This window comes from Brachyistius frenatus, unplaced genomic scaffold (assembly GCF_029030835.1).
Source record: "Brachyistius frenatus isolate BFR_SWC_R1_liver_20210118 unplaced genomic scaffold, ASM2903083v1 Contig_547, whole genome shotgun sequence".
Taxonomy (NCBI): domain Eukaryota; kingdom Metazoa; phylum Chordata; class Actinopteri; family Embiotocidae; genus Brachyistius; species Brachyistius frenatus.
This window is the reverse complement of record NW_027211146.1, coordinates 30,997-55,479: the sequence shown is the minus strand read 5'-3', so window position 1 is coordinate 55,479 and position 24,483 is coordinate 30,997. Positions and strand designations below refer to the sequence as shown.

Here is a 24,483-nt window from a genome sequence, read left to right as displayed (position 1 = left end):
GACACACTTTTTATTTCTTCGACAATGTCCAAATGTGCTGGTTTTACATCCTATGTGATGAACAATGGCACTAAAATAGGCAGTTTTATGTGGCTGTTCAGTAAGCTGAACTAACTCTTACCAGGCAGGGAAGATAATAATAACATATAAATATATAGGATTTATTGAAGAAAAGACAGTAAAAATGATCTGTTTATAGAATCATTCTATTATGTATATATAATCTATACAACCAAGCAGGAACCAATTAGTCACAAACACATGACAAATTGATATACCAAAATGTTTGTTCTTTAATAATACAGATGTGTTCAATATCCCACCAGGACACAGCTCAATTTCACTGTGGCCATAGACTTCACAGCGTCCAATGGTAAGACAGTATTTCATATTAATGCATGCAAGTAATGTCCTCACATGTGTCGCTTGATGAAAGTGTTTTACCTGCAGTCTTTGTTATTGTCTCAGCTTTTAATTTACAACCCTGTTTTCAAAAAATGTTGGGACGCTGTGCAAAATGTAAATAAAAACAAAATGTGATGATTTGCAAATCATGTAAACCCATATCGTATTGAAAATAGAACAAAGACAACATATTAAATGCTGAAACTGAGAAATGTTATTGTTTCTATTTAAAATATGTACTCTTTTTGAAATCGATGGCACCAACACATTTCAAAAAAGTTGGGACAGGGGCAACATAAGACTGGAAAAGTTGTGTAATGCTAACAAACAAAAACAACATCCGGTGGATAATCTCATCACTAATTAGATACAACGATAACATGTTTCCATTTCAACATTTGATGTGTTGTCTTTGTTCTATTTGCAATTAAATACGAGTTTATGTGATTTGCAAATCATTGCATTCTGTTTTTATTTACATTTGACACGCTGTCCCAACTTGTTTGGAAACGGGGTTGTAACAAGTACTGTACTTCCTCTTCCTCTGGTGCATGAAGGGCATACTAGACGGTATTAACTCACTGTTAATCACCTGTTGAAGCACACTGTGGTTTTACAGTACAGGATGGGTTGTCATTGCAACACCATACACATATGCCTATGTCTATGACACAATGTCAACACCGCTATTTCTTAAGGGTCTGTCTATATTTTTTGAATTGTATACATTGTATCCTTTACCCGTTGTATCAATTATTAATCATGGCCGTAATCAATGTGTCATAATAGCATATCTTGATTTTTTAATACATACAGTATGTGGTCAACATGTGAAGCTCCTTGTGCAGGACACAGGCGATATGTTTTAAAACTGCAACTGGGCCACTTTTAAAGATTTCTGAGCATAGCACATTCAATGACGAGCCCACCCGGTTATACTATGACTGGAAGTAAAGTAACATTTGTTGTGCTTAATTTCTGTTGCATCAAATTTAGTACAGTTGCAGTGGACATTTTTTAGAACACGTTCAATAATATCAGTGCCACTTATTGATTGTTATAAAGCTTTTATGTTTCAGTCTAGCTGAGTGATAAGAATAAGGAGACATTGTATTTCAAAATGCTCCCAAGTGTCTCTTATCCATGGAGCACAAGGTTGTTAATTTTAGCTTTACAATTTTGCAGCTGTTAATGGCTTATGTGGGCATCTTTGTTCAAATGGTAATTTAGAAAAAAATATTTTTCTGGAATTAGGTACTGTAGTTAATGTAGCAGCATGTTTTTTTCTCATCCCATTCCACGATGTGGTTGAATGTGTATGCGTGTGTGTGTTAATGTGTTGGGTGTGGTGTTTGTTCTCTTTCTAGGTAACCCATCCCAGCCCACATCCCTGCACTATATGAGTCCATACCAGATGAATGCCTATGCCATGGCTTTGAAGGCTGTGGGGGAGATCATTCAGGACTATGACAGTGACAAACTCTTCCCAGCATATGGCTTTGGAGCTAAACTTCCCCCAGACGGCAAGATTTCCCATGCCTTCCCACTGGTAAGACACACTGATGAAAAGACTGTTCTTCACTGTTTAAGTGTGATGAGCATGGACTGCGTGGGCTATTTTAGTTAATGTAGGTGCAGCAGCAGAAAGGGGCTGGCAGTAACAGAAGATAACCCAAAGTGTGCAGGAATTTATAAATTCACCCTTAGTTAATTACTCATTGCATGCACAGTGACTGATGTTAGCAACGGATTAACAAATGAAAATACACTTCCCTCGGAAATTAAAATTGTTGTCCTAATGGGGCAGAGCACCATGACCAGAACACCTCAAATCAGCAGCCAGATGGGATGATTTTCATTTAAATTATACAATAAATGATAGAAATTACACAAAATTACATTTTACAGCACACAAATGTATCAAATTTCTGCTGAATAACACTGCAAGGGTCAATTGACTCAATATCTGCCAAACATCTCACAAACTAATATTGTATTCTATGCTAATACACCAAAGTAGAAACCACTTATACAAAAAAAAAGCCTTGGCAACATGATGAGAGTGTGCAGTATCAAGTGGGCACCTCCCTTCACTGGTATTTCATCAAATGAGGCCCACAACACCTCAGGAAGACTCAACAGCCTGGCATCCCAGGACTACTCCCCTCAATACTCCACCCCTGCTCTACCTGTTTAACATCTAATCTAGCATGACCTGTGCCTAAAAACTTTGGCAACATTATTTTTGCTCAAAGCCACAAGATCATACACGCTATACAAAACCACCAATACCATTCCTTACTGTTACCGCCCTGTTCAGCTGCTTCCGCCATCTCCCACACTACCTGCTGCAGGCTCCATTGACGGATTCCAAGGTGCCGCAATAGTGCTGCTGTTGACCACACAATGAACCTTTGACAAACTACCTCTACTGGACTCACCCTTACACATACCTTATTTAGTTTTGATGTTGTTGTTGCTGCTTGTGATGTTGTGGTGATAAAAGGACCAAATTGCAACATAAAGATTTTGAACAAAACACACACAAAGGAAAAACATAAGATACATTAAAACAGATCTGGGTCTGATATGTTTATTTTCAGCTCAAAGTCAAGGACCCATTTTCCTGTGCTCTGCATTTAGTAAAAAATACCACAAACATCTGCTCAGGCCCCTACATTGGTTGAATATAATCACATGACATTTTGTGATATTCGGTGAATAAGAACTTATTTTTATTTTAACACAAACTCAAAATGAATGACCTGTTTTCACATATTGGCTACATGTTGCAACACCTTTGAAACACATTTGTCAAGTTCAACTTGCTTTTTTAAAAAGGTTATATGTTAAGGACGTGTCAGCCCTGACAAAATCTTTGCTAGGATTTGAAATGAGCCCATATCTATTCATGGCCTTCTGCAGGACTGACTTAAGCCAAAAACAAAATCACACAGTCCATATAGGTCAAAAAGAAGTGCCAGGAAAAATCACTATCAATATTCAACAGTAAATCTATCCACTAGTATGAGAAATACTTTGTTTGATGACGACTTTGAAAAAACCTTCTGTTAACCAATAGGATTGTGAGTAAAAATGCTGTCGTTGAAACCCTTTCATACAGATGGACCTTTTGTCAAAATGTAGTTATAGCACAGTCATTATTACAGATTATAATGGTTTTAGAAGTGCATGTTAATAAATTAATTTGTTCAATCTAATTACCTCAATATAAGTGACACAACCAACTGAGGGCAACGTACTATTCCTGAAGAGGAGGACTGAGCCCTGTTGCCCAGCAACAATTACTCTTAATTCAGTTTTATTTATATAAGATATTTGACATGTATGAAAACCTAAGTCATCTCAGAGCACTTTACATATAAATCGAGACCTTACAACATTATAGAGAAAAACCCAACAATTCAATAATTCCCACGAGTGACGGTCTGATAAACTCCCTTTTATAGAAGAAAAAACCTCTGGCAGAACCACCTGAATATCACCTAAGGATAGAATGTATAACATGAGAAGTACTGGTCCTAGCACAGAACCCTGTGGAACATAATGACTAACTCTTGCGTGCACAGAAGAGTCATCATTGACATGAACAAATTTGAATATATCTGATAAATACAATTTAAACCAGTCTAGTGCAGTTCCCTTCATTTCAATTACATGATCTAATCCCTACAATCTAATTTTGTGATCAGTTAGGTCAAATGCAGCACTACGATCTAGCATTACAGGTATAAAGAAAAGTCAATTTTCTGAGGCAATGCAGAAGATCATTGGCAATATAATAAATTTGTGATTTCAGAAATAAAGAGCATATTGGATATAGTTGGCTAAAGCACTTAGATTAAGACCAAGAGGTTTCATTATTTTATAGCCTGCGGTACTTAGCCAGTTCATAAACATAGATTGAAGAAGACAGAATATAGAGATCAACTCTAGTATGGAAGTTTTAATGAAGGGAAAAACATCCTTGAGTAGTCCAGTTGGGATGGAGTCTAAAAGACATGTTCATGGTTGAGATAAAGTTAGTTAGCTATTTAGTTAGATGTTAGTTAGGTAGTTAGTTGTTTGAAGTTACCTATTGTGGGGAAGTACTCTAAGTATAAATGAGGTCTTACAGCTATTTCTGAATCATCTGTCCTGGTGATACCTCTGTGACAGCTGTAGAAAGGATGTTATTCATTTCCCTAATAGTTACTAAGGGTTTTCCTAATAGTCACAATTTTGTTTTGTAAAATTGGTGTAGATTGACAGGCAGTACAGTTAAGCACTGTTTAGCATAATCAATTCACAGCAAGAAGGCTCCGGGGTCCAACCTCAGCTGGGAGCCTTTCTGTGTTGATGTTGCATGTTGTCCCTGTGCCTGCGTGGGTTTTCTCTGGTTACTCTGGGTTTCTTCCACCAACCGAAGACATGCATTAATTGGTGATTATAAATTGCCTGTAGGTGTGAATGTGAGCGTGAATGGTTTTCTGTTTCTGTGTGTCTTTCTGTGTTGGCCCAGTGATGGAATGGCGACCATTCCAGGGTGCACCCTGCCTTCGCCCAAAGTCAGATGGGCTCCAGCGGATAAGGCGGGTATAGATGATGGATGGTGGAGACTAGCTGGTGTGGAGTTGCTGATTGACAGGATGATGGTCTTGAACAGAGAGAGACGGGGTTAGTTCTTGCTTAACACAAGAGGATAACTTTTGATTAATAAGCAGTGTAGATGAGAGACAGGTATGTGTCATCAGCCAGGAACTCAGATTCAGAGACAGAACGCAGAGAAAAACAGAAACAGCCATTGTGTTTCAAATGGCATACTTACGTACTATCACTTATTATTTTGAGCGGGGAAGTGCGTTCCCACTTTCAAATATGGAAACAAGCTGTTCACTATAGGTACCCAGATGACGCACTCAAAACGGTCCAAAAATTTAGTGTGAAATGCTGAGCATTTTTTACACTCAACGGTTGCCATCTTGGCAAGGTACCGGAAAGAAAGGGGCCCCTGACCTAAAATATTTTCAGATTGCAGTGTCTGAGGAAACTGTAGCTGTTGTAAAAAAAAAAAAAAAAAAAACACAATAGTGCTTATTGTTCCATAAGTATCATTGTACTGCTAATGGACAGCAGCGGTCCCGGCCAAGCATTGGCAGGCTCAGGAGAGTACTGGTGATTGGTACAATGGGGGAAGACGACTTTGAGAAAAATAAATCTTGTAGAATGCTAGATTTACAAAATAACTGATGGCACTTGTTCTTCCTTGGCTTAAACAAAAATGTTTTGAGCTCTGAGTGACAGAGTTGTTCCAGTATGCTGCTTTGTAAGAAAAATATATTTAACAAAAATGAAGACCGCGGTAACAACAAAGACTGAGCAGCAATGGAACAAAGCTAAGACGACTGCTTCATCAGACCCTCCCATTGCTGATTTTGGAGAGGCTTCTTTGGTTTTGTTTGATCAATTGAAAACGCAATAATAAAAGATTCCCTTGTTTCACTCCACCAAACACTATTTAAACTATAGTACAGATTACATTGAAAGTGTTTGTTAATTTCAATATACGTAAACTATCTAATGAATAGAAAGGAAGAGAGGGAGGGGGGAGGGAAGGTGAGAGACAGCGTCCTGCATGTTGGGAGGACACTCAAATCTTTTTCACATCTCCAGTTTACTACACACACAGGGAAAGATTGTAACATACATGATAACATGATGAATAAATGGTTGAGCTTCATAATAGTTCAATCTTTGGTTATATAAAGTTCATGGGTTATTTTGTAGACTTTCTTAACACCAGATAGCAAAAAGGGTCATGTGGCAACAGGGGGAGAGATTGGAATTTGGTTCTGGTTCTTATCAAGATTGTTATGTAAGACATCACACTTGGTTTATGGACACTGGTCTGAGAAGCGGTCGTAAAGTAATTTGGTCACACTGACAGAGAGAGTGTGTGGGAGACAGAGGTGACCCTTCATCCATGTTTTTGGTCCATAAGTGTTAGTCTGGTCAGAAATGGAGCTGTCATTATGACAGCTAAAGTTCCTAAAAGGTGATAAAAAAAAAGTATTTCAACCCTGGGAAATTTCAGACTAAAAGAGGGTTTATGATCTGGAAGTTAGGGGAAGGGTTGTACCAGGTCCACACCTGTGGTCCTGCGGAGGAGAAAGGTCAGACATCATGGCGTCTCTGGATGAAGGGTTGTAGAAAGGGTAGATGGCTGTTTGACCTGGAGGAAGGAATCTTTGGGTCATCTGCTACACTACCCTGTTGCAGTTCAAGTACTACACAAGTCAGAGTACTCACGTGAAAGAGTACTATTTGTGAGTGTACTGAGGGAAGTGCTTTATTTGGAACACAGCCAGAGACAAACAGGGAACATGAAGAGTTGAAAACACAAGGAAAACAACGCTATTCAGGGAAAGCTGGTGGGACCATGACAGTGTGTGAGTAACGTTGATGGAATCACTTTCTTAAATTTGGTTACAGCATTATTAGATGGACATCTATAGTATTTATTTTTTTCCCCAAATGCTGTTTACTTCATTATTGTAAATTCAAATGTTCTTAAAAATGTTTAGAAAAAAGAGGATTTTTAGAAAATATTATTAAATCCTCAATTTCTATGCCGTATGTCAGAACAAGATTGAGGGTGAATAAAACAGTGAATTGGTGTATTTACATTCTAAGAAAAGCCAGTTTAGTCTAATAATCAAATAGATGCAGTTATGAGGCTGTTACTGTTATCATCAACATGAATGTTAGTCACCCATTGAAATCACTTTATGTGCACTAGGCACTATAGACAACATAAAGAGTTAGAGAATATCAATACATTAATTCATGTTCAAATTAGAAACAAACTGTATCTGGCTCAACTAAATTACCCCTTACAATGTATTCAATAACACATAGCAATTTGACTCAGGACAAGTTGTTAAATCAATGAAAAGAAAGGTTGTGTAATCCCACAAGCTGTAGGCATTGTGGAGTAGTCTTGTGAAGTAGATGACTAAGGCAGAGGAAAGGAACAAAAGGTGGGAGGAAAAAAAACACTATGAATCATGCTGCATGCCGAGAGAAAAGAAGTTCATCTATTTGATGGTATTGGAGTGATGGAGAAAGAATAGAGAGCAGACAGACGAACAGGCAGTTGCACATTTTGAGGATGTACTACTTAGCTTTGCATTGTCAGCCAATAGTATGGCCAATATGGAAATGATCAAAGCTGCAAAATGAAAAATAATGACTTATTCCAGACAACTTTCCCATTTGACAGTTACCTTAGAAGCTTGAAAAAAATGTAGGTGGGAGGTAAACATGTAATAGTAGAGTATTTGTTGCTTCTCCAAGGCTGCAGGAGAAGATTAGTAGTTTTTATTTTAAAGAAGATAATACTATTTCCAGATCTATGCATGGTTGTTAATATCTCAATGACATACCTCATGCTTTTCATTAGTGGACTGGGGAAATTTTAACCCAAGTTTCTCTGACCTGAAACTGTCATTTTCAATCAGGTTAGTCAAATCCCCTGATCTTACTGGCTCTCTCAAGTCAGAAGTCGAGGACAAGAGTGTCAGCATCTGGCTTGTCGAGTTTCATCACTATGCATACCTTTTTCTCATTTCAATGCAAGCGGCATCTCAATCAGCTTTCCCAATTAGAATTCACCTCAGCGTGACAAATCCCAGAGTTACCTGGGAGAAGCTATTGTTGGAAAACTTCTCAAAGCACGTTGAGCAATTTATAGTTCATCGAATGTTTTAGTGTTGGGTTTCATAGTATATGTCTCATATACAGATTGTGATTATAGTGAGGTCTCAGTCACCAAGCAAAAACATATGGTTTCTATTTACCACAAAAGAAACTTATAAAACAAAACTGAATTTAAAACGGGGCTATCATGACCAACTTCCGAAAACAAAAAACTGTCTTTTGTTTGGAAAGCCTCAGAAAAAAATTACTGTTGACCTGTCTTTTGGTTGCACAAAGAGAACAATATTGGCTATGTCCTGGTTTGCCATGCTGTGACTGGAAGAGTGTTCTGTGCTCCTATTGGTCAAGTACAGAGAGAGTTGTGAAATTTGTAATTTGAGAAGAGAGAAACTCTAACACACCTCTTTTTGACAGGATGCTGTATGTGATACACTACATGAGATTAAAAAAGTCACTAAATCAGTTGCAATTAAACACTAACCAAACAGTTTTCCACCAATTTAATATCAACTATTTATGTGAGAAAGAAAATGAAAATATCAAGTCAACTTATAAAGTTGAACTACATTATAAACAAGCTATATCATTTTTCCAGCCCTACCAATCCTTTTCTAGCAAGCACTTAGTATAGTGTGCGGCTCTTTAACACTGCTCATGACCTCGGGTCAATCTTTTACTTTGAAGGTCAGTCTTCCGCCAGACCAACAGAAGGGTAGCGCAAGAAAAAGAAAATTATAATAATACAACCTGAAGATAACTTAACCATTGACAGTTTTAACAAATTACCCAATTAACTTATCCAACGAAATGCTGAATTTGAATATATGTATCAAAAAACAATAAACGTCAAATGTAAACCCATGTATTTTTGTTTAATTACATAAAAGGTTATGTTTATAAATTATAACACGTTAGACACATATCCGGCTCATATAAAGGTCAGAGTAATTCATTAACCAGCTGACTTTGTATACATTAACTACATATGAAAACACATGCAATTTTAAATAGCTCACATTTGTAATACATGAACAGTTAATGTACGTCAAAGCAATATCTGCATCACAAGGACACTTGATAAAATATGTCTTTTATAAGGGTTATTTCACACTGATTAGGCCGGTGTTTCTACTGCATCGCTCGTCTGTGGTAGTGCTTAATTAGCACAGCCTTCTGTGTTAATTAAGCTGTTTTGATACTTTAAAGAAACCCATATTACTAAACAAAAATTATAGTCTCAGAGGAAAATAATTAAAAATGAATCTTGGAGAATGATCACAAAAAAGCCTCAGAGCATGTGTTTGAAATGCCTTTGATCGAGGAGATGATTAGCCGTCAATAGCTACTGTATGGGATCACTGCAAAAAAAAAGATATTTATATATACATATATATGTTAACATATGGTATTTAATAAATGTGTCACCATGGTTTAAAGTTTTTCACATGCTAAATGTGATAGAACTGTGATGACATACAGTCTAAATAGTTTACGTCATTTGTATCTTCTGTGGATGGAGGGATTCTGTATTAATGTAGCACTCTCTTCAGCTCAGGATATTTTTTCTACAATCTGAATAGGAATAATATTATGCAAAGACAATCTTAAGCTTAAACTATTAAAGTTTTGAGTATTAAATGCCAACACATTGAAGGATCGAAGTTTCCTCAAGAAAAAGAGTCGACTCATCCCCTTCTTGTAGACAGCGTTGATGTTGGTCTTCCAGTTCAGTCTGTTGTCGATGGACACACCCAGGTACTTGTACTCCTCAACCATGTCCACATCCTCTCCCAGAACTCTCAGCGGTTGTGGAGCCATCGTCTTCCTCCTGAAGTCGACCACCATCTCTCTGGTCTTGGCCACATTCAGGAGAGGTTGTTTGTATCTTTAAAAATTGACCAGATGCTCTTTTGCATTTCTCCCCAACTGTTCTACTCTGTGCAGATTGATGTGCTCTCTGTCACAGTCCCATCGAAATTGACTCGGCACGAATCTTTAATGCAGTGGAGCTGCAAGCTGCTCCTGGTATGCTGCTAATGCATGCCACGGCATGTCTGGTGGAATATCAACCATTGACTTCAACCACAGTGTTTAGCTTGGATGGCAATGGAATGTAACACAAATGGCAATGTAGACTGATGACAGCACAGTTCCTGTTAACACCTTAGTCTTTGCCAGAAGGAGTAGACTCTCCACTGTTTGCTCAGTGTATTACCCTTTTGGTCTTCTTGCCCGTTTCATACTGAAGGAAAAGCAAATACTTCAACAACTCTGTAAGGATAAGCATTGATGAGATGAAGTAATTCCATAATTCCAGTGGATTTCTCACTTTTGTGATGCAAGCGAACAATAGTACTGCAAGTTTCCCAATTTTCATAAAGGTCATGGTAGAGGTACCCATGCATTTGTGATGGGGAAATTGAACGTTAGTCCAGTCAAAGCAATGACCATTCCAAGATTGGAACCCACAGCTGCAACACTGGCAACATGAAACAACAAAATGCTTTGATCAGAGCTCCAAGTGGAGCTCCAGCTCAATCTACTTTCTGGACTGACTGTCAGTCCATACTGAAATATCTTTAAAAAAAAAAAAAGACTTGGAGGTTACACAATTTTGTATCCAAAAGGATTGCAATGACCCAAAAACGATCAAAAGTGAACCAGGGGAGTTTTGGAGGTCCCAAACACAACCCAGTTAATAATGCATTACAAGGACTGCTTATCAAAGCCTTCTCGACGTCTAATAAAATGCTTAAAAAAACAAAGTATCTAAAAAAACTGAAGCCTAGAAATAAATCATTGCTATCGGGAATGTTACCAACATAACTTGAAAAACCCAACAGGCAAACTCATTAAGTACTGAGATTCATCATGGAATGGCCTAAAAAGGAAGATGAGCCAGAAAAAGAAAGAGGCTTACTCACCAACTGGTCAATCGGGACAAGGGAAAATCACTTAAACACCACGTGGTTCTGCTCGAAATGCTCTCTCCTCATTCACTCGGCCTTTCAGTAAGGGAAGGTATGAAAGAATATAAATGAGGTAATTAAAGCTAGGGTGGACATGATTAGGCAAAGCAACAGTATAGTCTTTTCATTGATAGCTCCTTTTGTTTTTTTGATTTTCCCTGCATAAAGTCTACGTTGATTGTTAATGTTTTGAAACTATGCTGCATAACTGGATTACAATATAAATATTATGTGATGCGATCTCCAAAATTGTCTTTAAACAAATTGGGACGGATCCAAAACTACTGCAGCCCACCTCTAACAAAGAACCGTAGCTATATTCTTTCAGAATTAAGTCGTGATTGTGCACACATTTTCAGTTATCATATTTTGCAACATGTGGTAAACATGTATCATACATGTGTCACCCGTGGAAAACATGGGAAAGTCATGTTTTTTTCTGTAAGTGATGTCACAATATTTACTGTAGGGCTCTATGGTTGGTCAAAACATCATTTAACATGAATACAATGCTTTCATGTTGTCTCACTAACTGAATGTTGTCTTTTGCAGAACTCCGATACAGAAAACCCAAATTGTGTGGGGATCGAAGGTGTACTAGAGGCTTATTTCCAAAGCTTGCGAACTGTTCAGCTGTATGGCCCAACCAACTTTTCTCCTGTCATCAACCAGGTGGCTCGGTGAGAGACACACCAACACCCACAGGGTTGGGGACTGAACTGTGATACTTTTTTATGGAATTGACCAATTTGTTTGTGGTATCCAGCATAAAATGCTTTGTCATTCAGTACCAAATTTTGATACCTACACTACCACACTAGCACGTTTTCGTTTTAAAACGCATCACTTTTTCTATGCTTACATAGTATTAAGTCTCCCTCGGGACACCTTATTTCACTGTTTATAAACACATTTTTGGCCATACACCTATCTGAGTAGCATGCACTGCAGTAAAAGGATTCTTCTCTGTGCTCGGCCAGCAAGCTAGTGTTTACTGATGACATGTGAGGCATGTATGGTACATTGGTAAATTGTAGCATCAAGCAATAGCTTCCAAGGCATTCCAGGAATGTTGGTAAATTATAGCATCTAGTGATAACTTGGGATTACACTCTCCCCCTCTAAAAGGCATGAAAACGAAAGATTTGTAACGGAATCTGTCGTGTTATTTTCTTTTTCTTCAAATGGATTTTATAAAATTGGTATAGGAAAAAAGGATCAAAGTCAAAGTATCAAACCCAGCAAGCCCTACTCACCCACAACACTTCCACTCATGCAGGAATGTGCACTATTTGAAATCAATTTCACAGCATTGCACACTTGAATTTAGACACACAAATTGAATACACACCCATACAGTATGTATACATAGAATCTGCAAATTGTCATACGCACATCACTTATCTTGCGCCATCATGGGAAGCCAGCTGTTGTGTCATGCATGTCATGAATACAAACAGGAAATATGTAAAACTGCCTGTCAGTCATCTTTGGAGAAAAATCACACTTTAGGTTTTTCAGATTGTAATATTGGTGTATGTTGTATTGGGTTAGAGTGGGGTTGCAGTACAATAACATTACCACCTTCGACTCACAGTCGAGTGTAAAACTTTAATTGGATGAAGTTATAAATGAGATGTTTGTACGAGTCTGACCAGTGAGCTATCAGTGAGGGTAGATAAGGTTTACAAAGATATCGTAATAGTTGATGTTCACCAAGTCAAATTAATTCCATATCCCAATCACAATAGCTTTTTGTACTGGAGAGTGATGCCTCATCAAAGTTCTGCTTTAGCAGTGTGGAATCCTTATTGCCACTGAGCATGCAAATCTTAAATAATTTTATTAACTGATAGTTGCCCAACAATCACTGAATTACTTGTTCGCAATAAACTAAATGCAGTCAACCTTTTTCCATAGGCTAATAAAATCATGTTTAAAATATTGCATGAGGATAATAAATCAACACACTGCAGTAGCCTCTCTCACAATTGAAATGAAAAACAAATCATCAGTCTATTCCCTAATTCCATTTAACAATATTGTTGAGGAATCTTTTTTCGTAATTACCTTTTGCATTTTTCATCAGAGACACTCTACCCTCTATCCTATCTTACTATCTTAGGCCCTTGATTTGGTTCAAATGTATTGATGGACAGGCAACGGATGTTATGTGAAAATACAAATCATGCCTTATTATTTATTTAATTAAGGTATGTGCGGTGGTAGAATTATTTGTGGTAGCTGAACGAAAGACAATATCTTACAAAATTATCTTCCTCAGTTATAAATCCATACACAGATAATACTTTGTTGCATTCTACACAGAGCTTAGAGAATGGGGATTCATTGTGTTGTGGCTCACACATGGTCACTCCGCCCACTTCCATCTGCATCCCTTTGGATTTGATTATTGTGATTTAATTAAAAAGCAAAATTACCTAGTTAGAATTAATTCAAATGACAAATACCTTCCTCCCTAATTGATAAATTCTAAATATGTGATTCAAAAGTTTAACTACCGGCTGCAAATGTTTTCAACTTTACATCATTAAAAGTCAGCTTTTAGTTCTTGCTCAATAACTGGTTTCCATGTTCCACATTAAGTTTGGTTTAAATCATCTATTGGGCCAGAACCTGCTTAAAAGTTAGTTGCAATGTCACAAATTTTGCTCACATATACATGCTCTCAACTCAATCTATTCTTGAGCTCCACTTTCAGATGAGTTTGGAAACAATCTTCTTGTGTCAAACTGATTCTACGTCGCTCTTTACAGTGAAACATCCAAGAGAAGTTACACGTATCAAAACCTAAGTTTAAGTAGAGAGGAACTTTAATCGTTGAGCCTTTTGTCTTCAACAGCTGATGCAATTGTCTCATGAAGTATTTGAATATTTTGCTTCAGTGCACTTTATAATTTTCTGGTTATTTTCTGAACAACCATGCACTCACTTGGTCAGTGCTTCAAATAAGTCATTAACAGGTAAGAGGCTAAGCTAACCAAATGTATCTTTCTGTTGAATCCTACCAGCTCTTTTAAAAAAACAAGTTAAATCCACTGCTATTTTTTTAAGTATGGATGGTGTTATGGTTTTAATGGCTTTTGGTTGGTTATTAGCCACCATTATATTTTTAGTACCCATATGAAGCAATAATATCCTGTCCCAGTTAAGTGTGATTGTGGTTGCATAATCAAATGGAGTAGCAATACTGTTGTTAATCTGTCAGAGAGCGAACGGGACGCTTTATTCTTTTTTCTCTCTCGCTCACTGTCCTCACACTTTTTTTCTTTACTTTTACACTTTTCTTTCTTCCTCCTCCACATCTTTTTTTTGTTGTTTTCCTCATCCTCCCATATTTTTGTATCTTCCTTTTTTACTTGTTTCCTCCTATTCCTTTTAACTGTTATCCCCTTTATTATTGTAATTAGAAATCCCCATCCTTGTCTTGTTACTCCTCTTAGCACTTCCTCATACTGCTCATCCTACGTGTCTTCATCTTCCCCCCACCTCCACGTTTTCTTTGTTGTTGTCACCAATGTGGGAGGTTTAGAGTAGTAATGAAGACCAAGAGAGAGGAGGAGGAGAAGGAGGAAGATGCATGGTATAATCCATATGTAAATAAATATGTACACAGCCACGTGCAAATTTTCTTTTTGGAACAACAATCATATTATCAAAGCCAATGAGAAATATGCTGCTTCTTTCTAACTGTTAGTGTGTATTTATGTATTGTCTACGCCACTTTGTAGGCGTTTGTGGGCAGATAAGATGCACTGTTTATCTGTAAATACCATTTATGATTTTATTGGAAACATGTTCATGAACCAATCAAACAGTGAGTCAGACGGTAGGTCTTCGTTCCTCTGCTGGGATCCTAACCACGACCTGTAACACAAACATACACACACACGCTATCCAGTGTCGAACAAAAATACTCTCTTAAACAACCGTGTCATAGATGAACTCTCCAATTGCTCTTTGGCGTACCCACCATTAATCCACTTCAACCTGTAGTTACCCTTTGGGGTATCTGGTGGCTGTGCAATTAAATGCAGAGCATGATGTAAGCTTTATTTACAGTAAAAGCTCTATGAATGTATGAAGTATGATTGTGGCCCATTTGTTTGGTCTGCATAAGAAAGAACCTTAAATGCACTGAGTTCCTTTGAAGCTTTGTGCTCACACTAACATTAGATTTGGTTGATTAAATGCAGGTAATGTATCTCCATGAGTCCACTTCGTTAGTACGGTAAGGCTGCTGACGCAGACAGCGAAGAGGAAGCCCCCCAAAAATAAAAGGCATGAAAAAATGAATTGTTATGGTATATTTACTGTGTATGTTAAATAGGCTGCTTTGGCAAACAGGACAAAATCAGAATGTCAGGATTTTACCACATTTCCACACCAATCCATAAACATCACAGAGCCGAAACCAGAAAAGTTACAGTTTTGTAACCTTGCTTGCACTCACTGACAACTTTAAAATTTCGAAACACATTTCAGGTATGTTGAGTTTTGCCTCATTCATGTTGCTATCGAATTTAATATCTATTACATATGGCTATGTTCGTAAACAGACAGAGTCTGTAACAGGTCCAATAATGAGACCCACCAATAATGGATGCAATCTGGCTTTTGACAAATCATCAGTAGAAGCTAAAGTCGTGTTTTGGGATCCAATCGTTTGTAGGCCTTTTGCCTCTTAGTTTATGAAATACCTGCAGCTTCAGCAACAGGATCCACATAAGCCTTTCCAAAGAGAAAGAGTGGCCCACTTAAACGGACATGGCTCAACAGCGCTAACATATTAACGTCTTCAGGTTGAGGCTTAGTGTTGAGCTCCATCACAGCTGTTGGGAATGTTTTATTTCAGTGTTAGTAAAAGTCGGATTTTTTTTTCCAGCTATATAAAGAGTTTCATAGCAGAGGGTAACACACGTCGGTTACTTCCGTGGGTTCCCTCAGCACAGAGACACATGCAACAGCTCAAGTACTGTCAAAATTAGTTTATTTAAACAACAAAACAATCTCTCAGTTCGCGTGCTCTCCTGCCGTGCCTCTGAGCACACGGCCAACGTCAGTTCTGCAGCCACCCTGCTGCTCTGCGTCCCCAGGAGTGAGAGTCCGTCCCGCATGCTACTGCTAGAATATGTGGGGAGAGAGCCGATCAGTAACACAATGCACCTGAGCTAATTAACTCTATGGCACTGTTCCCTGAACCACTCCCCCAATCAGTCTCTCCTGTAGCTGACCCCCAACCATGCCCCACTGCCACATACACCGACTAAGGCCTGGGAGGCATCCGCCCCTTAATCCACTTCCCCTCCCCCCGAGAGCTGGAGAGGAAGTCAGACACATCTGCGCCCCTGTAGCGGACTCACTAGTCTCAACCATCTAGCCTCTGGCTAGCCGCTTAAGACTAAAGACTCCTGTCTCCCTCCTGGACTCTGTGCTTAAATCTTCCAACTTTGTCAATAAAGACTGTTCTGAATTTTATCTGTGTTCTGCTTTTGGGTCCGATTCACAAGAAACCATAATGATCTGACCTAAATAAGGACCCAGCAAACAAAGATAATGTCCAGGAAGTCCTGTCTTTTCCCCATCAAGCCTTGGTGGACTCCGGAGCAGAGCAAAGCTTTTTGGAAGTGGATTTGGTTTTTCAGGCTGGAACTCCTCTGGAGGCATTGGTTCACTCCCCTTTTTGTAATGGACGGAAGCATCTTGGCCAAAATAACCCACCGGACCCCTCCACTGGGGCTGCTACCTGCAGTTTTTTGTCATCCCCTCTCCCTGGGCCGACCCATTTGTCCATGGACCACGTTTGGGGCCTAACCTATGTATATATGTTTGTGTGTTTAATGATGTTAGGTGTGCTGCAGAAGTGACTGATGGATCTCAATACTTTGTGCTGCTGATGATCACAGATGGCGTCATCTCAGACATGGCTCAGACCAAAGAAGCAGTGATCAATGTGAGTCGACACAACACACTGCCCACAAAACCCTTTTCCTCTTCTGACATGTTGTATGACATATAAAAAAAACTCTTTTCAACCTTCTCAATAAAAGAAACAAAATGTATGAATATGCATTTCTTTTCAAAAGTTTATCCTTCTTCACCGAAAAGTCCTGTCTCAATGCATTTTGTGTAAAATTTGGCACTTTGTGGACTGTAAAACTGCACCGGAATTTCAGGTTTTCATATCGAATTTGTCAAATTTTTTCTTCATATCCCATTTACCCATTTATCACACACACACACACACACACACACACACACACACACACACACACACACACACACACACACACACACACACACACACACACACACACACACACACACACACACACACACACACACACACACACACACACACACACACTGTCATTGGTGTGTGTAAATGGAGGAAAACATTTTAAGATGCTTGTAGACTGCTAGATTAATAAAGCTTTATATAAGTTTACCATTTATCTTCTGCTTTGTATATGGATGCCATTTTAGTATTCAAGTCTGATCTTAATCAGGGAGAGGTTTGCTTAAAAAGTTTGTAAAATAAACATCTTTTCAGTACTAAGACAATGACGAATAAAACCATACCCGAGTCTGCATGAAAAAGATGTTTTGAGATCAAATGCAGTTAAATTCTGGTAATAGTTCAAAGGAATGTGTATTCACTCTGGCACTAGATAATGTTTGTTGTTAGCAAGAAAACAGAACAATTAAGAAGCCCCATTGATGGAGAAAATAACACTAAAGCCCACCTTAAAGATAATTTGTTTTTTCCTTGGAGGCTGGTGGAAAAGGTGAGCTAACTTTTCATGTCCTCTCAGCCCATACAGGTGAACGTGCTTCATTCGATCACATTGCCTCGCCTCTTAACACATTATTCTACGTAGTTCCTGTATATGTCAAAACTTTGGTAAACCTCTGCATTTTATTGATAACAAACAGAACAGATGATTAAGGTGAGACAAGTCAACTCTGGACTCTTTAAACAAACACATAATAGATGAATGCACATGCTGTATTTAAGCATATTGTGCGCTGTGTTGTTTTGGAGTGGGGAAGCTGCAGTTTGGCTCATATCCCTTCTGTGCTTCCTCCACAGGCATCCTCACTGCCCATGTCTATAATCATAGTAGGAGTGGGACCTGCTGAGTTTGATGGTAAGTGTGTGTGTGTGTGTGTGTGTGTGTGTGTGTGTGTGTGTGTGTGTGTGTGTGTGTGTGTGTGTGTGTGTGTGTGTGTGTGTGTGTGTGTGTGTGTGTGTGTGTGTGTGTGTGCGTGCGTGCGTGCGCGTGTGTACGTGTGTTTCTATGTGTATGTGGTGGGGCGTATTGATCAGTTTAGAGCTGAGGGATACATTTCAGAGATGTCATAAAGAGTTTCGCCAAGACAGCTGTTTCTTTGTTTTCATCTATCTTGCTGCATTGTTAAAATAATTCAGATATACAAGAGTATTGCAAATTCCAGCCCATCTAATGACTCTCATAGCTTCCATGGCATAGGCATGTAAATCCTCTGTTTATCCCCCTCACCCACTCCCACTTCCAGCTCATGCCTGCTGTCAGTCAGACACTGTGTGATAATTTAAAAGGAGCTGTGCGCCATGGGCAGACAGACACTGTCATTAACTGTGCAGCAAAAGAGAGAGAGAAAAAAAACAATCAAAAATCCAACCTGTTCATACTGAATAGAAAATGGTAACCTGTATGATTAATCAGATGACTCCAGGATATTACAGTTATTTATAAAATGTGTGCTTTTGAAAAAAAAAAAAAAATTCCAGAGTGGATCACATAGACTTCCCTTATTTCAAATTACAAGAGCTGTCCTCACCGTGTTCTTAAATGATTTTGTAGGTTAATTTCAAATGGAACATTCCCCTAAGAATAGTGTGTGATTGCTGTGTGCAGTAAAGCTGATCTGAGCAAATGGGGATGAAAATTCCTTCTGCAATCGACTTTAATGCATTGTTGTCCTCATAATGATCTTATTCACAGTTGTTTGAAGTATGTGGTATAGTTAGAATGTTTTGCACTGTGTATAGATGCCTAAAATGCAGTTGGACAATGAACATATGGAGTTCATCAGTATGACTTTGAAATTGTATTGGTGTGTTTAAGTATATACAGGTGCTAAGTTATGAAAACAATGGGACTGAGTGGACCCCCACAGGTTATAATACATCAAATAACTCCTTCTTTAGTCAAATTTTGACTTAGGCACAATAACTTTAGTTCTTGAGTTTTAACTCTGCGTTTATCCAACTTATTTTTTTTTTTTTTTTTTTTTTATACAAATGTTAACTTATTCCAGTTTTGCCAATATAGAGCAAAATTATTTTACATTATCACATCTCATAACTTTTACTTTCTGTATTTACTGAAAGTTATATTTGCCTCAATTCTGCTTGCATCTTGGTTCCCAAAATAACAAATACTAAATAGCACGTATTGTGTTAAAACATTATCCATCATGACAGCTTTTACTACTCACCATAAGCTCGGGAATGTTATTCCTCACTGTGACTCCTGTGACTTTATCTTCCCACAAGAAGCATGCGGTAAAATTCTTAAGTATAATCTTTGTTATTTTCTAAATTATTTTAACCTTCATCAGTGAGAATCAGACTCTGCAACACATAAATAGAGAGACACATGACCGCTTCAATCATGTAATTTTATTATATGACAAAGAAAATGGATTTCTGTGAAGTTTTCAGGGAAGTTTACACAAATAAGCTAAATAAATAACAAAATAAATCTGAATCTAATCTAAATAACTTAAAAATAATTTTTGTAAATTATAATGAGTTTTTGTTGTTGATTGATGTGCCGGGTCTGCTAAAATCAGGGAAGCATTGATGTGAGCTAAAATCTAAGGTGTTGTTGATTTATCGATTTCTGAAGCTGTAATATACTTATCCTCTGCAGTATAGGGAACTTTTAGGGCTCTATTTTTGTCCGCCTTTGTGCAGCGTAAGTGCAGGTACAAGTAGGTTGGCTGACTTGATGCAGCGTGGCACAGTGGTGAAGTAACGTGCTCCAAACATCACTGATGTTGTGGTGTTGATAAATAAACTGCGTCAGGAGCTTTAAGTGTGCTTAAATCACTTTCCAATCATTATCATGGCCTAAGGTGCCGTGCGTAAAATCTTTTTGTGCTTAAATGATGCAGTGTTTCGGTCCTGGCTAGATTACTAACCAGGCAAGTAGATATAAAAAGGCTTTTGAATTGTTACGAAGTGTTTTTTATAGTGTATGGCTGAGATTGGTTACTGCATCTTGACGTGCGCCAATTGACTGATTCACATCTAATTCAACTGACAAGTCATCATTTTTGTATGACTTGTCATTAAAAAAAAATCTTGTTCTAATTATTTATGTAAGTAGAATGAAATACATAGGACATGAGCAAACCTGGTTGTGGTATTTTGGATAGGTCTGTTCATGTGCGTTCTTGTCCACTGAAGCTACGAAAATATCCCTGCACCGGCTGCTGCACTTAGAACTGGTTTGAGCAGGTAGAGGTGCAGGCGCAAGTTCACCTCAAAATTGACACCAAAATTGCACTGAACTGGAAGAAACTGTTACCAGTGTGGAAACACTGCTCACTCGTACAGTAGCATTAGAGTTTAGATTTCTCATGCTAGCTAACATACAGTGCACAGACATATGATTTTTTTTTTTTTTTATTATTCTTCAATGGATCTTATTCTATGTATTGAGCATCAAGAGAAGCAACTTAGAGGCATTTCCAAGGCAATGTCCTGCTGGTGTCACTTCCATGGAAAAGTGGGGAACAACCATGAAATTATCATTTAAAATGACCTCTGATTGAGCATTATCTAAGATTAAGATTTTTGACATGGTAACACACTGTGTCTGAAAGATACCTAAAAGTAGGCTATGTACTAACTCAGTTTCCATGGAGATGTGAAAGTCTTTCAAAGAGATAGTCTGGATTCCTCCTGTTTCGCTTCATAAAGAACAAATAGATTAACAAGCTCTCTTTCACACTAATCACTAGCACTGTTTGTTATTAAAATGGAAAGAAAAAATAGCTCTTAAAAAAACATTACTTGTTCGAAGTTGTCAAAACTCATCCGGTTTGATGAGGACACACTACTCAAACAGAGAAAGTTAGGAGGCTTGTCAGATATGGTTATAGCCCAACTTTAGATGTTTTTGCACTGCTCAGCCCAGAGACATGCAAAAAGAAATAATGCTTTAGTTTTGCACAATCATTCTCCGATGAGTAAGATGATAATCATTTATCAATATGTGCTCATTTAACACAGATTGTAACAGTCCTGGCAGATGCATGCCGTGGCATTATTGAATTTTTCTGTTTCTCCAGAGCCTCAGGTGGTACCTGTCTCAGACCTCTACACCTGACTGCAAAAATATTAAAACCAGGGGGGAAATATCTAAGTAAATTAAGGAATTTTATTGCCAAGTGCACAACAGAGGAGAATATGAGAAATGTAAATTGGTTTGGGTATTAGACCGCATTGTGATTTTGTCATCTTATTTTCTATGTGAGTGTGAGTGTTGAATATGAAAAAAAAAACAAAAAACAAAAAAAAAACTGGGGTGTAGGCACTGGTGGTGGTGAGGGGAAGATGCTGAAGATCTGGGTGAGATGAAGAGCGGACTGGGCTCGGCCTGGGCCTGGATGACAAGATTGGAGGTAGAGGAGGGCTGCAGCAACACACACGGAGATAAGAGCCGACTTAGAGAGAGGACAACATGTTTAAAGTTGGACATATGTGGCACGACTGGCTGATTGACATTGTTGAAAAATTTTTGCTTCTGAAAATAAAAAAAAAACCTGATTTGGGTGGTTTAAGGCAGGATCTGTTTTTCCAAACAGTTTACCAGACACAGGCTCGTCATCATTGTATTCATGATACTCGTTGGCCTCCACGGGCTGATGATGTTATAGGGAAGCGGTAAGTAGTATTATAAATGCCTCCTCCCCTGGTGTTATGAGAAGGCTGCCCAGTGCAGTTCAATGATTCAAGGTATAAAGCAAAACCCTGCATTTTATAAACGCTAAACACTGGCATTAACTAAATGTCAAAGTCAGCTGTAGAAAAGCCGAGCGTGACAATTCAGAATGAATGGGCGAAAGGAAAGTCTTCCTGATTGAACTGGAGCTCCATGTTGAGAATTTCCTTATTTAAAATGGGCATACTGTGTAATTAACCGGCAGCCAGGAACAGCAAGTCTTCAATTAAATTATTAGGGTTTTTCTTCTTGCCCTGTTGAGTGATGCTTGGATTTTATTTTCAGCAGTTCTTTTAGTGCTGATATTGTTGAAAATAATATGACAAAATACTATTTGTTTTCAACAATCATTTGACCATAAGTTTAAAGTTATCAGAGCCAACAAAATCTAGCTTCAAAAATAAAACCTAGTTTCAATATTACTTGTCAGCCATTTTCTTTAAAGCTGCACTAATCATGCAGGTGTGGGGCTCATGGCTCATTGCTGAGGGGTCAAGGACTTGTAGTGGGCCCTCATACAGCCTATTAATGGCTGTATGTAGATTCAAGACAGATCCAAGAGGAATCTCACCGAGACAGAGATGTGGAGCGGACATCCTGATAGGCTATTTCAGAACCATTGATTTTACCAATAATTTGCTCAAACTTCAGTCAAATAAAGGATAGGAAAGTAAAGCAGACTAAACAATCAGGGCAGGCAAACAGGCATACAAGGTAAACCAAATAAAAAACAGTGATATTCCTGTTGAATGTTCGATACAGAGAGAGAGCCATATAGCCTACACAATCAAGCCACATCCCTGTGAAGCAGCAACAAACACACTATTTTTTTTTATTTTTTAAATTTTTTTATTAAAGGCCAAGGCTGTGTCATCAGAAATAATGAACATGAAACAATTTAGCAATCATGTTTTTATCCAGCAGTTGCTAGTTTAAATCCAATTCTGTAAAAAATAGTATGGAATCAATCTGCGACCAGCAGGACAGTTGGATCTGTTTTTAATGTATTGTCAAGCTAAGACCAGTCCTCTAAACAGAACAGCTAATGGAGAAGGAGACTCCTCATATTCACCATCTAAGTAGCACTGTAAAGTAAATGTGTCTTTTTCTAAAAGTTAATTGGGAAAATGATTTGAATTCAATGACTTGATAAGGGAAGATAAAGCCGCAAATTATTCTAGCTGAATGAAGAGAGAGCTCCCTTTGGAACGTAATATTCAGTGCTGAGTGTCAACGGTGAACACTTGTGTGTAACAGAAACAGATAAATTACAGCAAATAGCTGGCAGAGTATGGCAGGAGAAGAAGCAGAGAAAGGAGGCTCGAGAGTTAGAGGACAGGATGGTACATGTGTGGTAAATGTATTTTTAGATCCATCTACCTCAGTCACCAATTTAACTGAATTCTGTGCAGAAAGATGTTCCGCTCACAACACAAGAAGAAAGCACCTGAGACTTGGGGAAATTAAAGTGACACAAGCAGAATTTCACTGATGTTTCGATTGAATCATCTTTGATATTCCTTTCATGCCCCTTCTATCAGTGGCACTCTGTGCTTGACAAAACACATCTGTCACTCAACATACAGAGGTGATATGTGCCTGATTTACCCTGTGTGATGTTTAAAAAGCTTGCAAAGCAGACATGTGGCTGGGCAAAGAGAATAAATTAAGCGCTTGTCTTGTGACTTTTGTTTGACAATAAGTGTATTCAGCTGCAGTTCTGCTGCAATCCCAGGATTGCCCACTGGAGAAGAAGACCTTCACACATCACTCACCCATAGTCAGAGTCAAGCTTCAGGGGCCGTCATATGGAAATTAGCCTTCTGAAATCAAAATATTACAACCCTGTTCTTGCTTTTTCAGTATCACCTTGCATCTTTTCTTCTTTTTGCTCCCTTAAACTTATCTGTCTCCCCACGCTGCTAAAAGTAAACTTTACACTTATATTAGGATATGTCTGAGAACTATGTTTTAAAATGGCCACAAGTGAGCTACCAATGTTAGATGATTAGAATAACTTTTGGTGAGCCCTGTGGGGAATTTAAGTAGTTGAATGCAGCACTATTAAATATCAGGAAAAAAAAAAAATCACATCACAGCATAAGATTGTATTACTTTGAACTGAAAAAGGAAAGGTATTAAATGTGTGAGTAATATCATGAAACAGCAAGATGCACATCTTTTGACAAACACATATTTTGAGACATCACATATGAAGGGATTTCTTTGCATTTTTTTGTATTTTGACTGACAGCACTAAATCTATTCAGACTGTACAGTACAGTCTTTAATCTGTGGGATTTAGGCCTTACTCTTGAGGTAAGCCTTTGTTTTCTTAATCAGGTGATCTGCAGTTATAGGAGACAGCA

The 24,483-nt window shown here is 38.2% G+C and overlaps 1 protein-coding gene across 1 annotated transcript in view; it reads left to right on the top strand.

The window, feature by feature from the left end:
* The first annotated feature begins 331 nt into the window (after nt 1-331).
* LOC138614676 (copine-9-like) overlaps nt 332-24,483 on the top strand; it is a 34,507-nt gene continuing 10,355 nt past the window's right edge. The window contains exons 1-5 of the mRNA XM_069688236.1: nt 332-373; nt 1,773-1,954; nt 11,646-11,773; nt 16,965-17,067; nt 18,208-18,265. Of these exons, the coding sequence (XP_069544337.1) occupies nt 1,805-1,954; nt 11,646-11,773; nt 16,965-17,067; nt 18,208-18,265 (439 nt within the window). The 5' untranslated portion in view covers nt 332-373; nt 1,773-1,804. The remainder of the gene's footprint in view (nt 374-1,772; nt 1,955-11,645; nt 11,774-16,964; nt 17,068-18,207; nt 18,266-24,483) is intronic.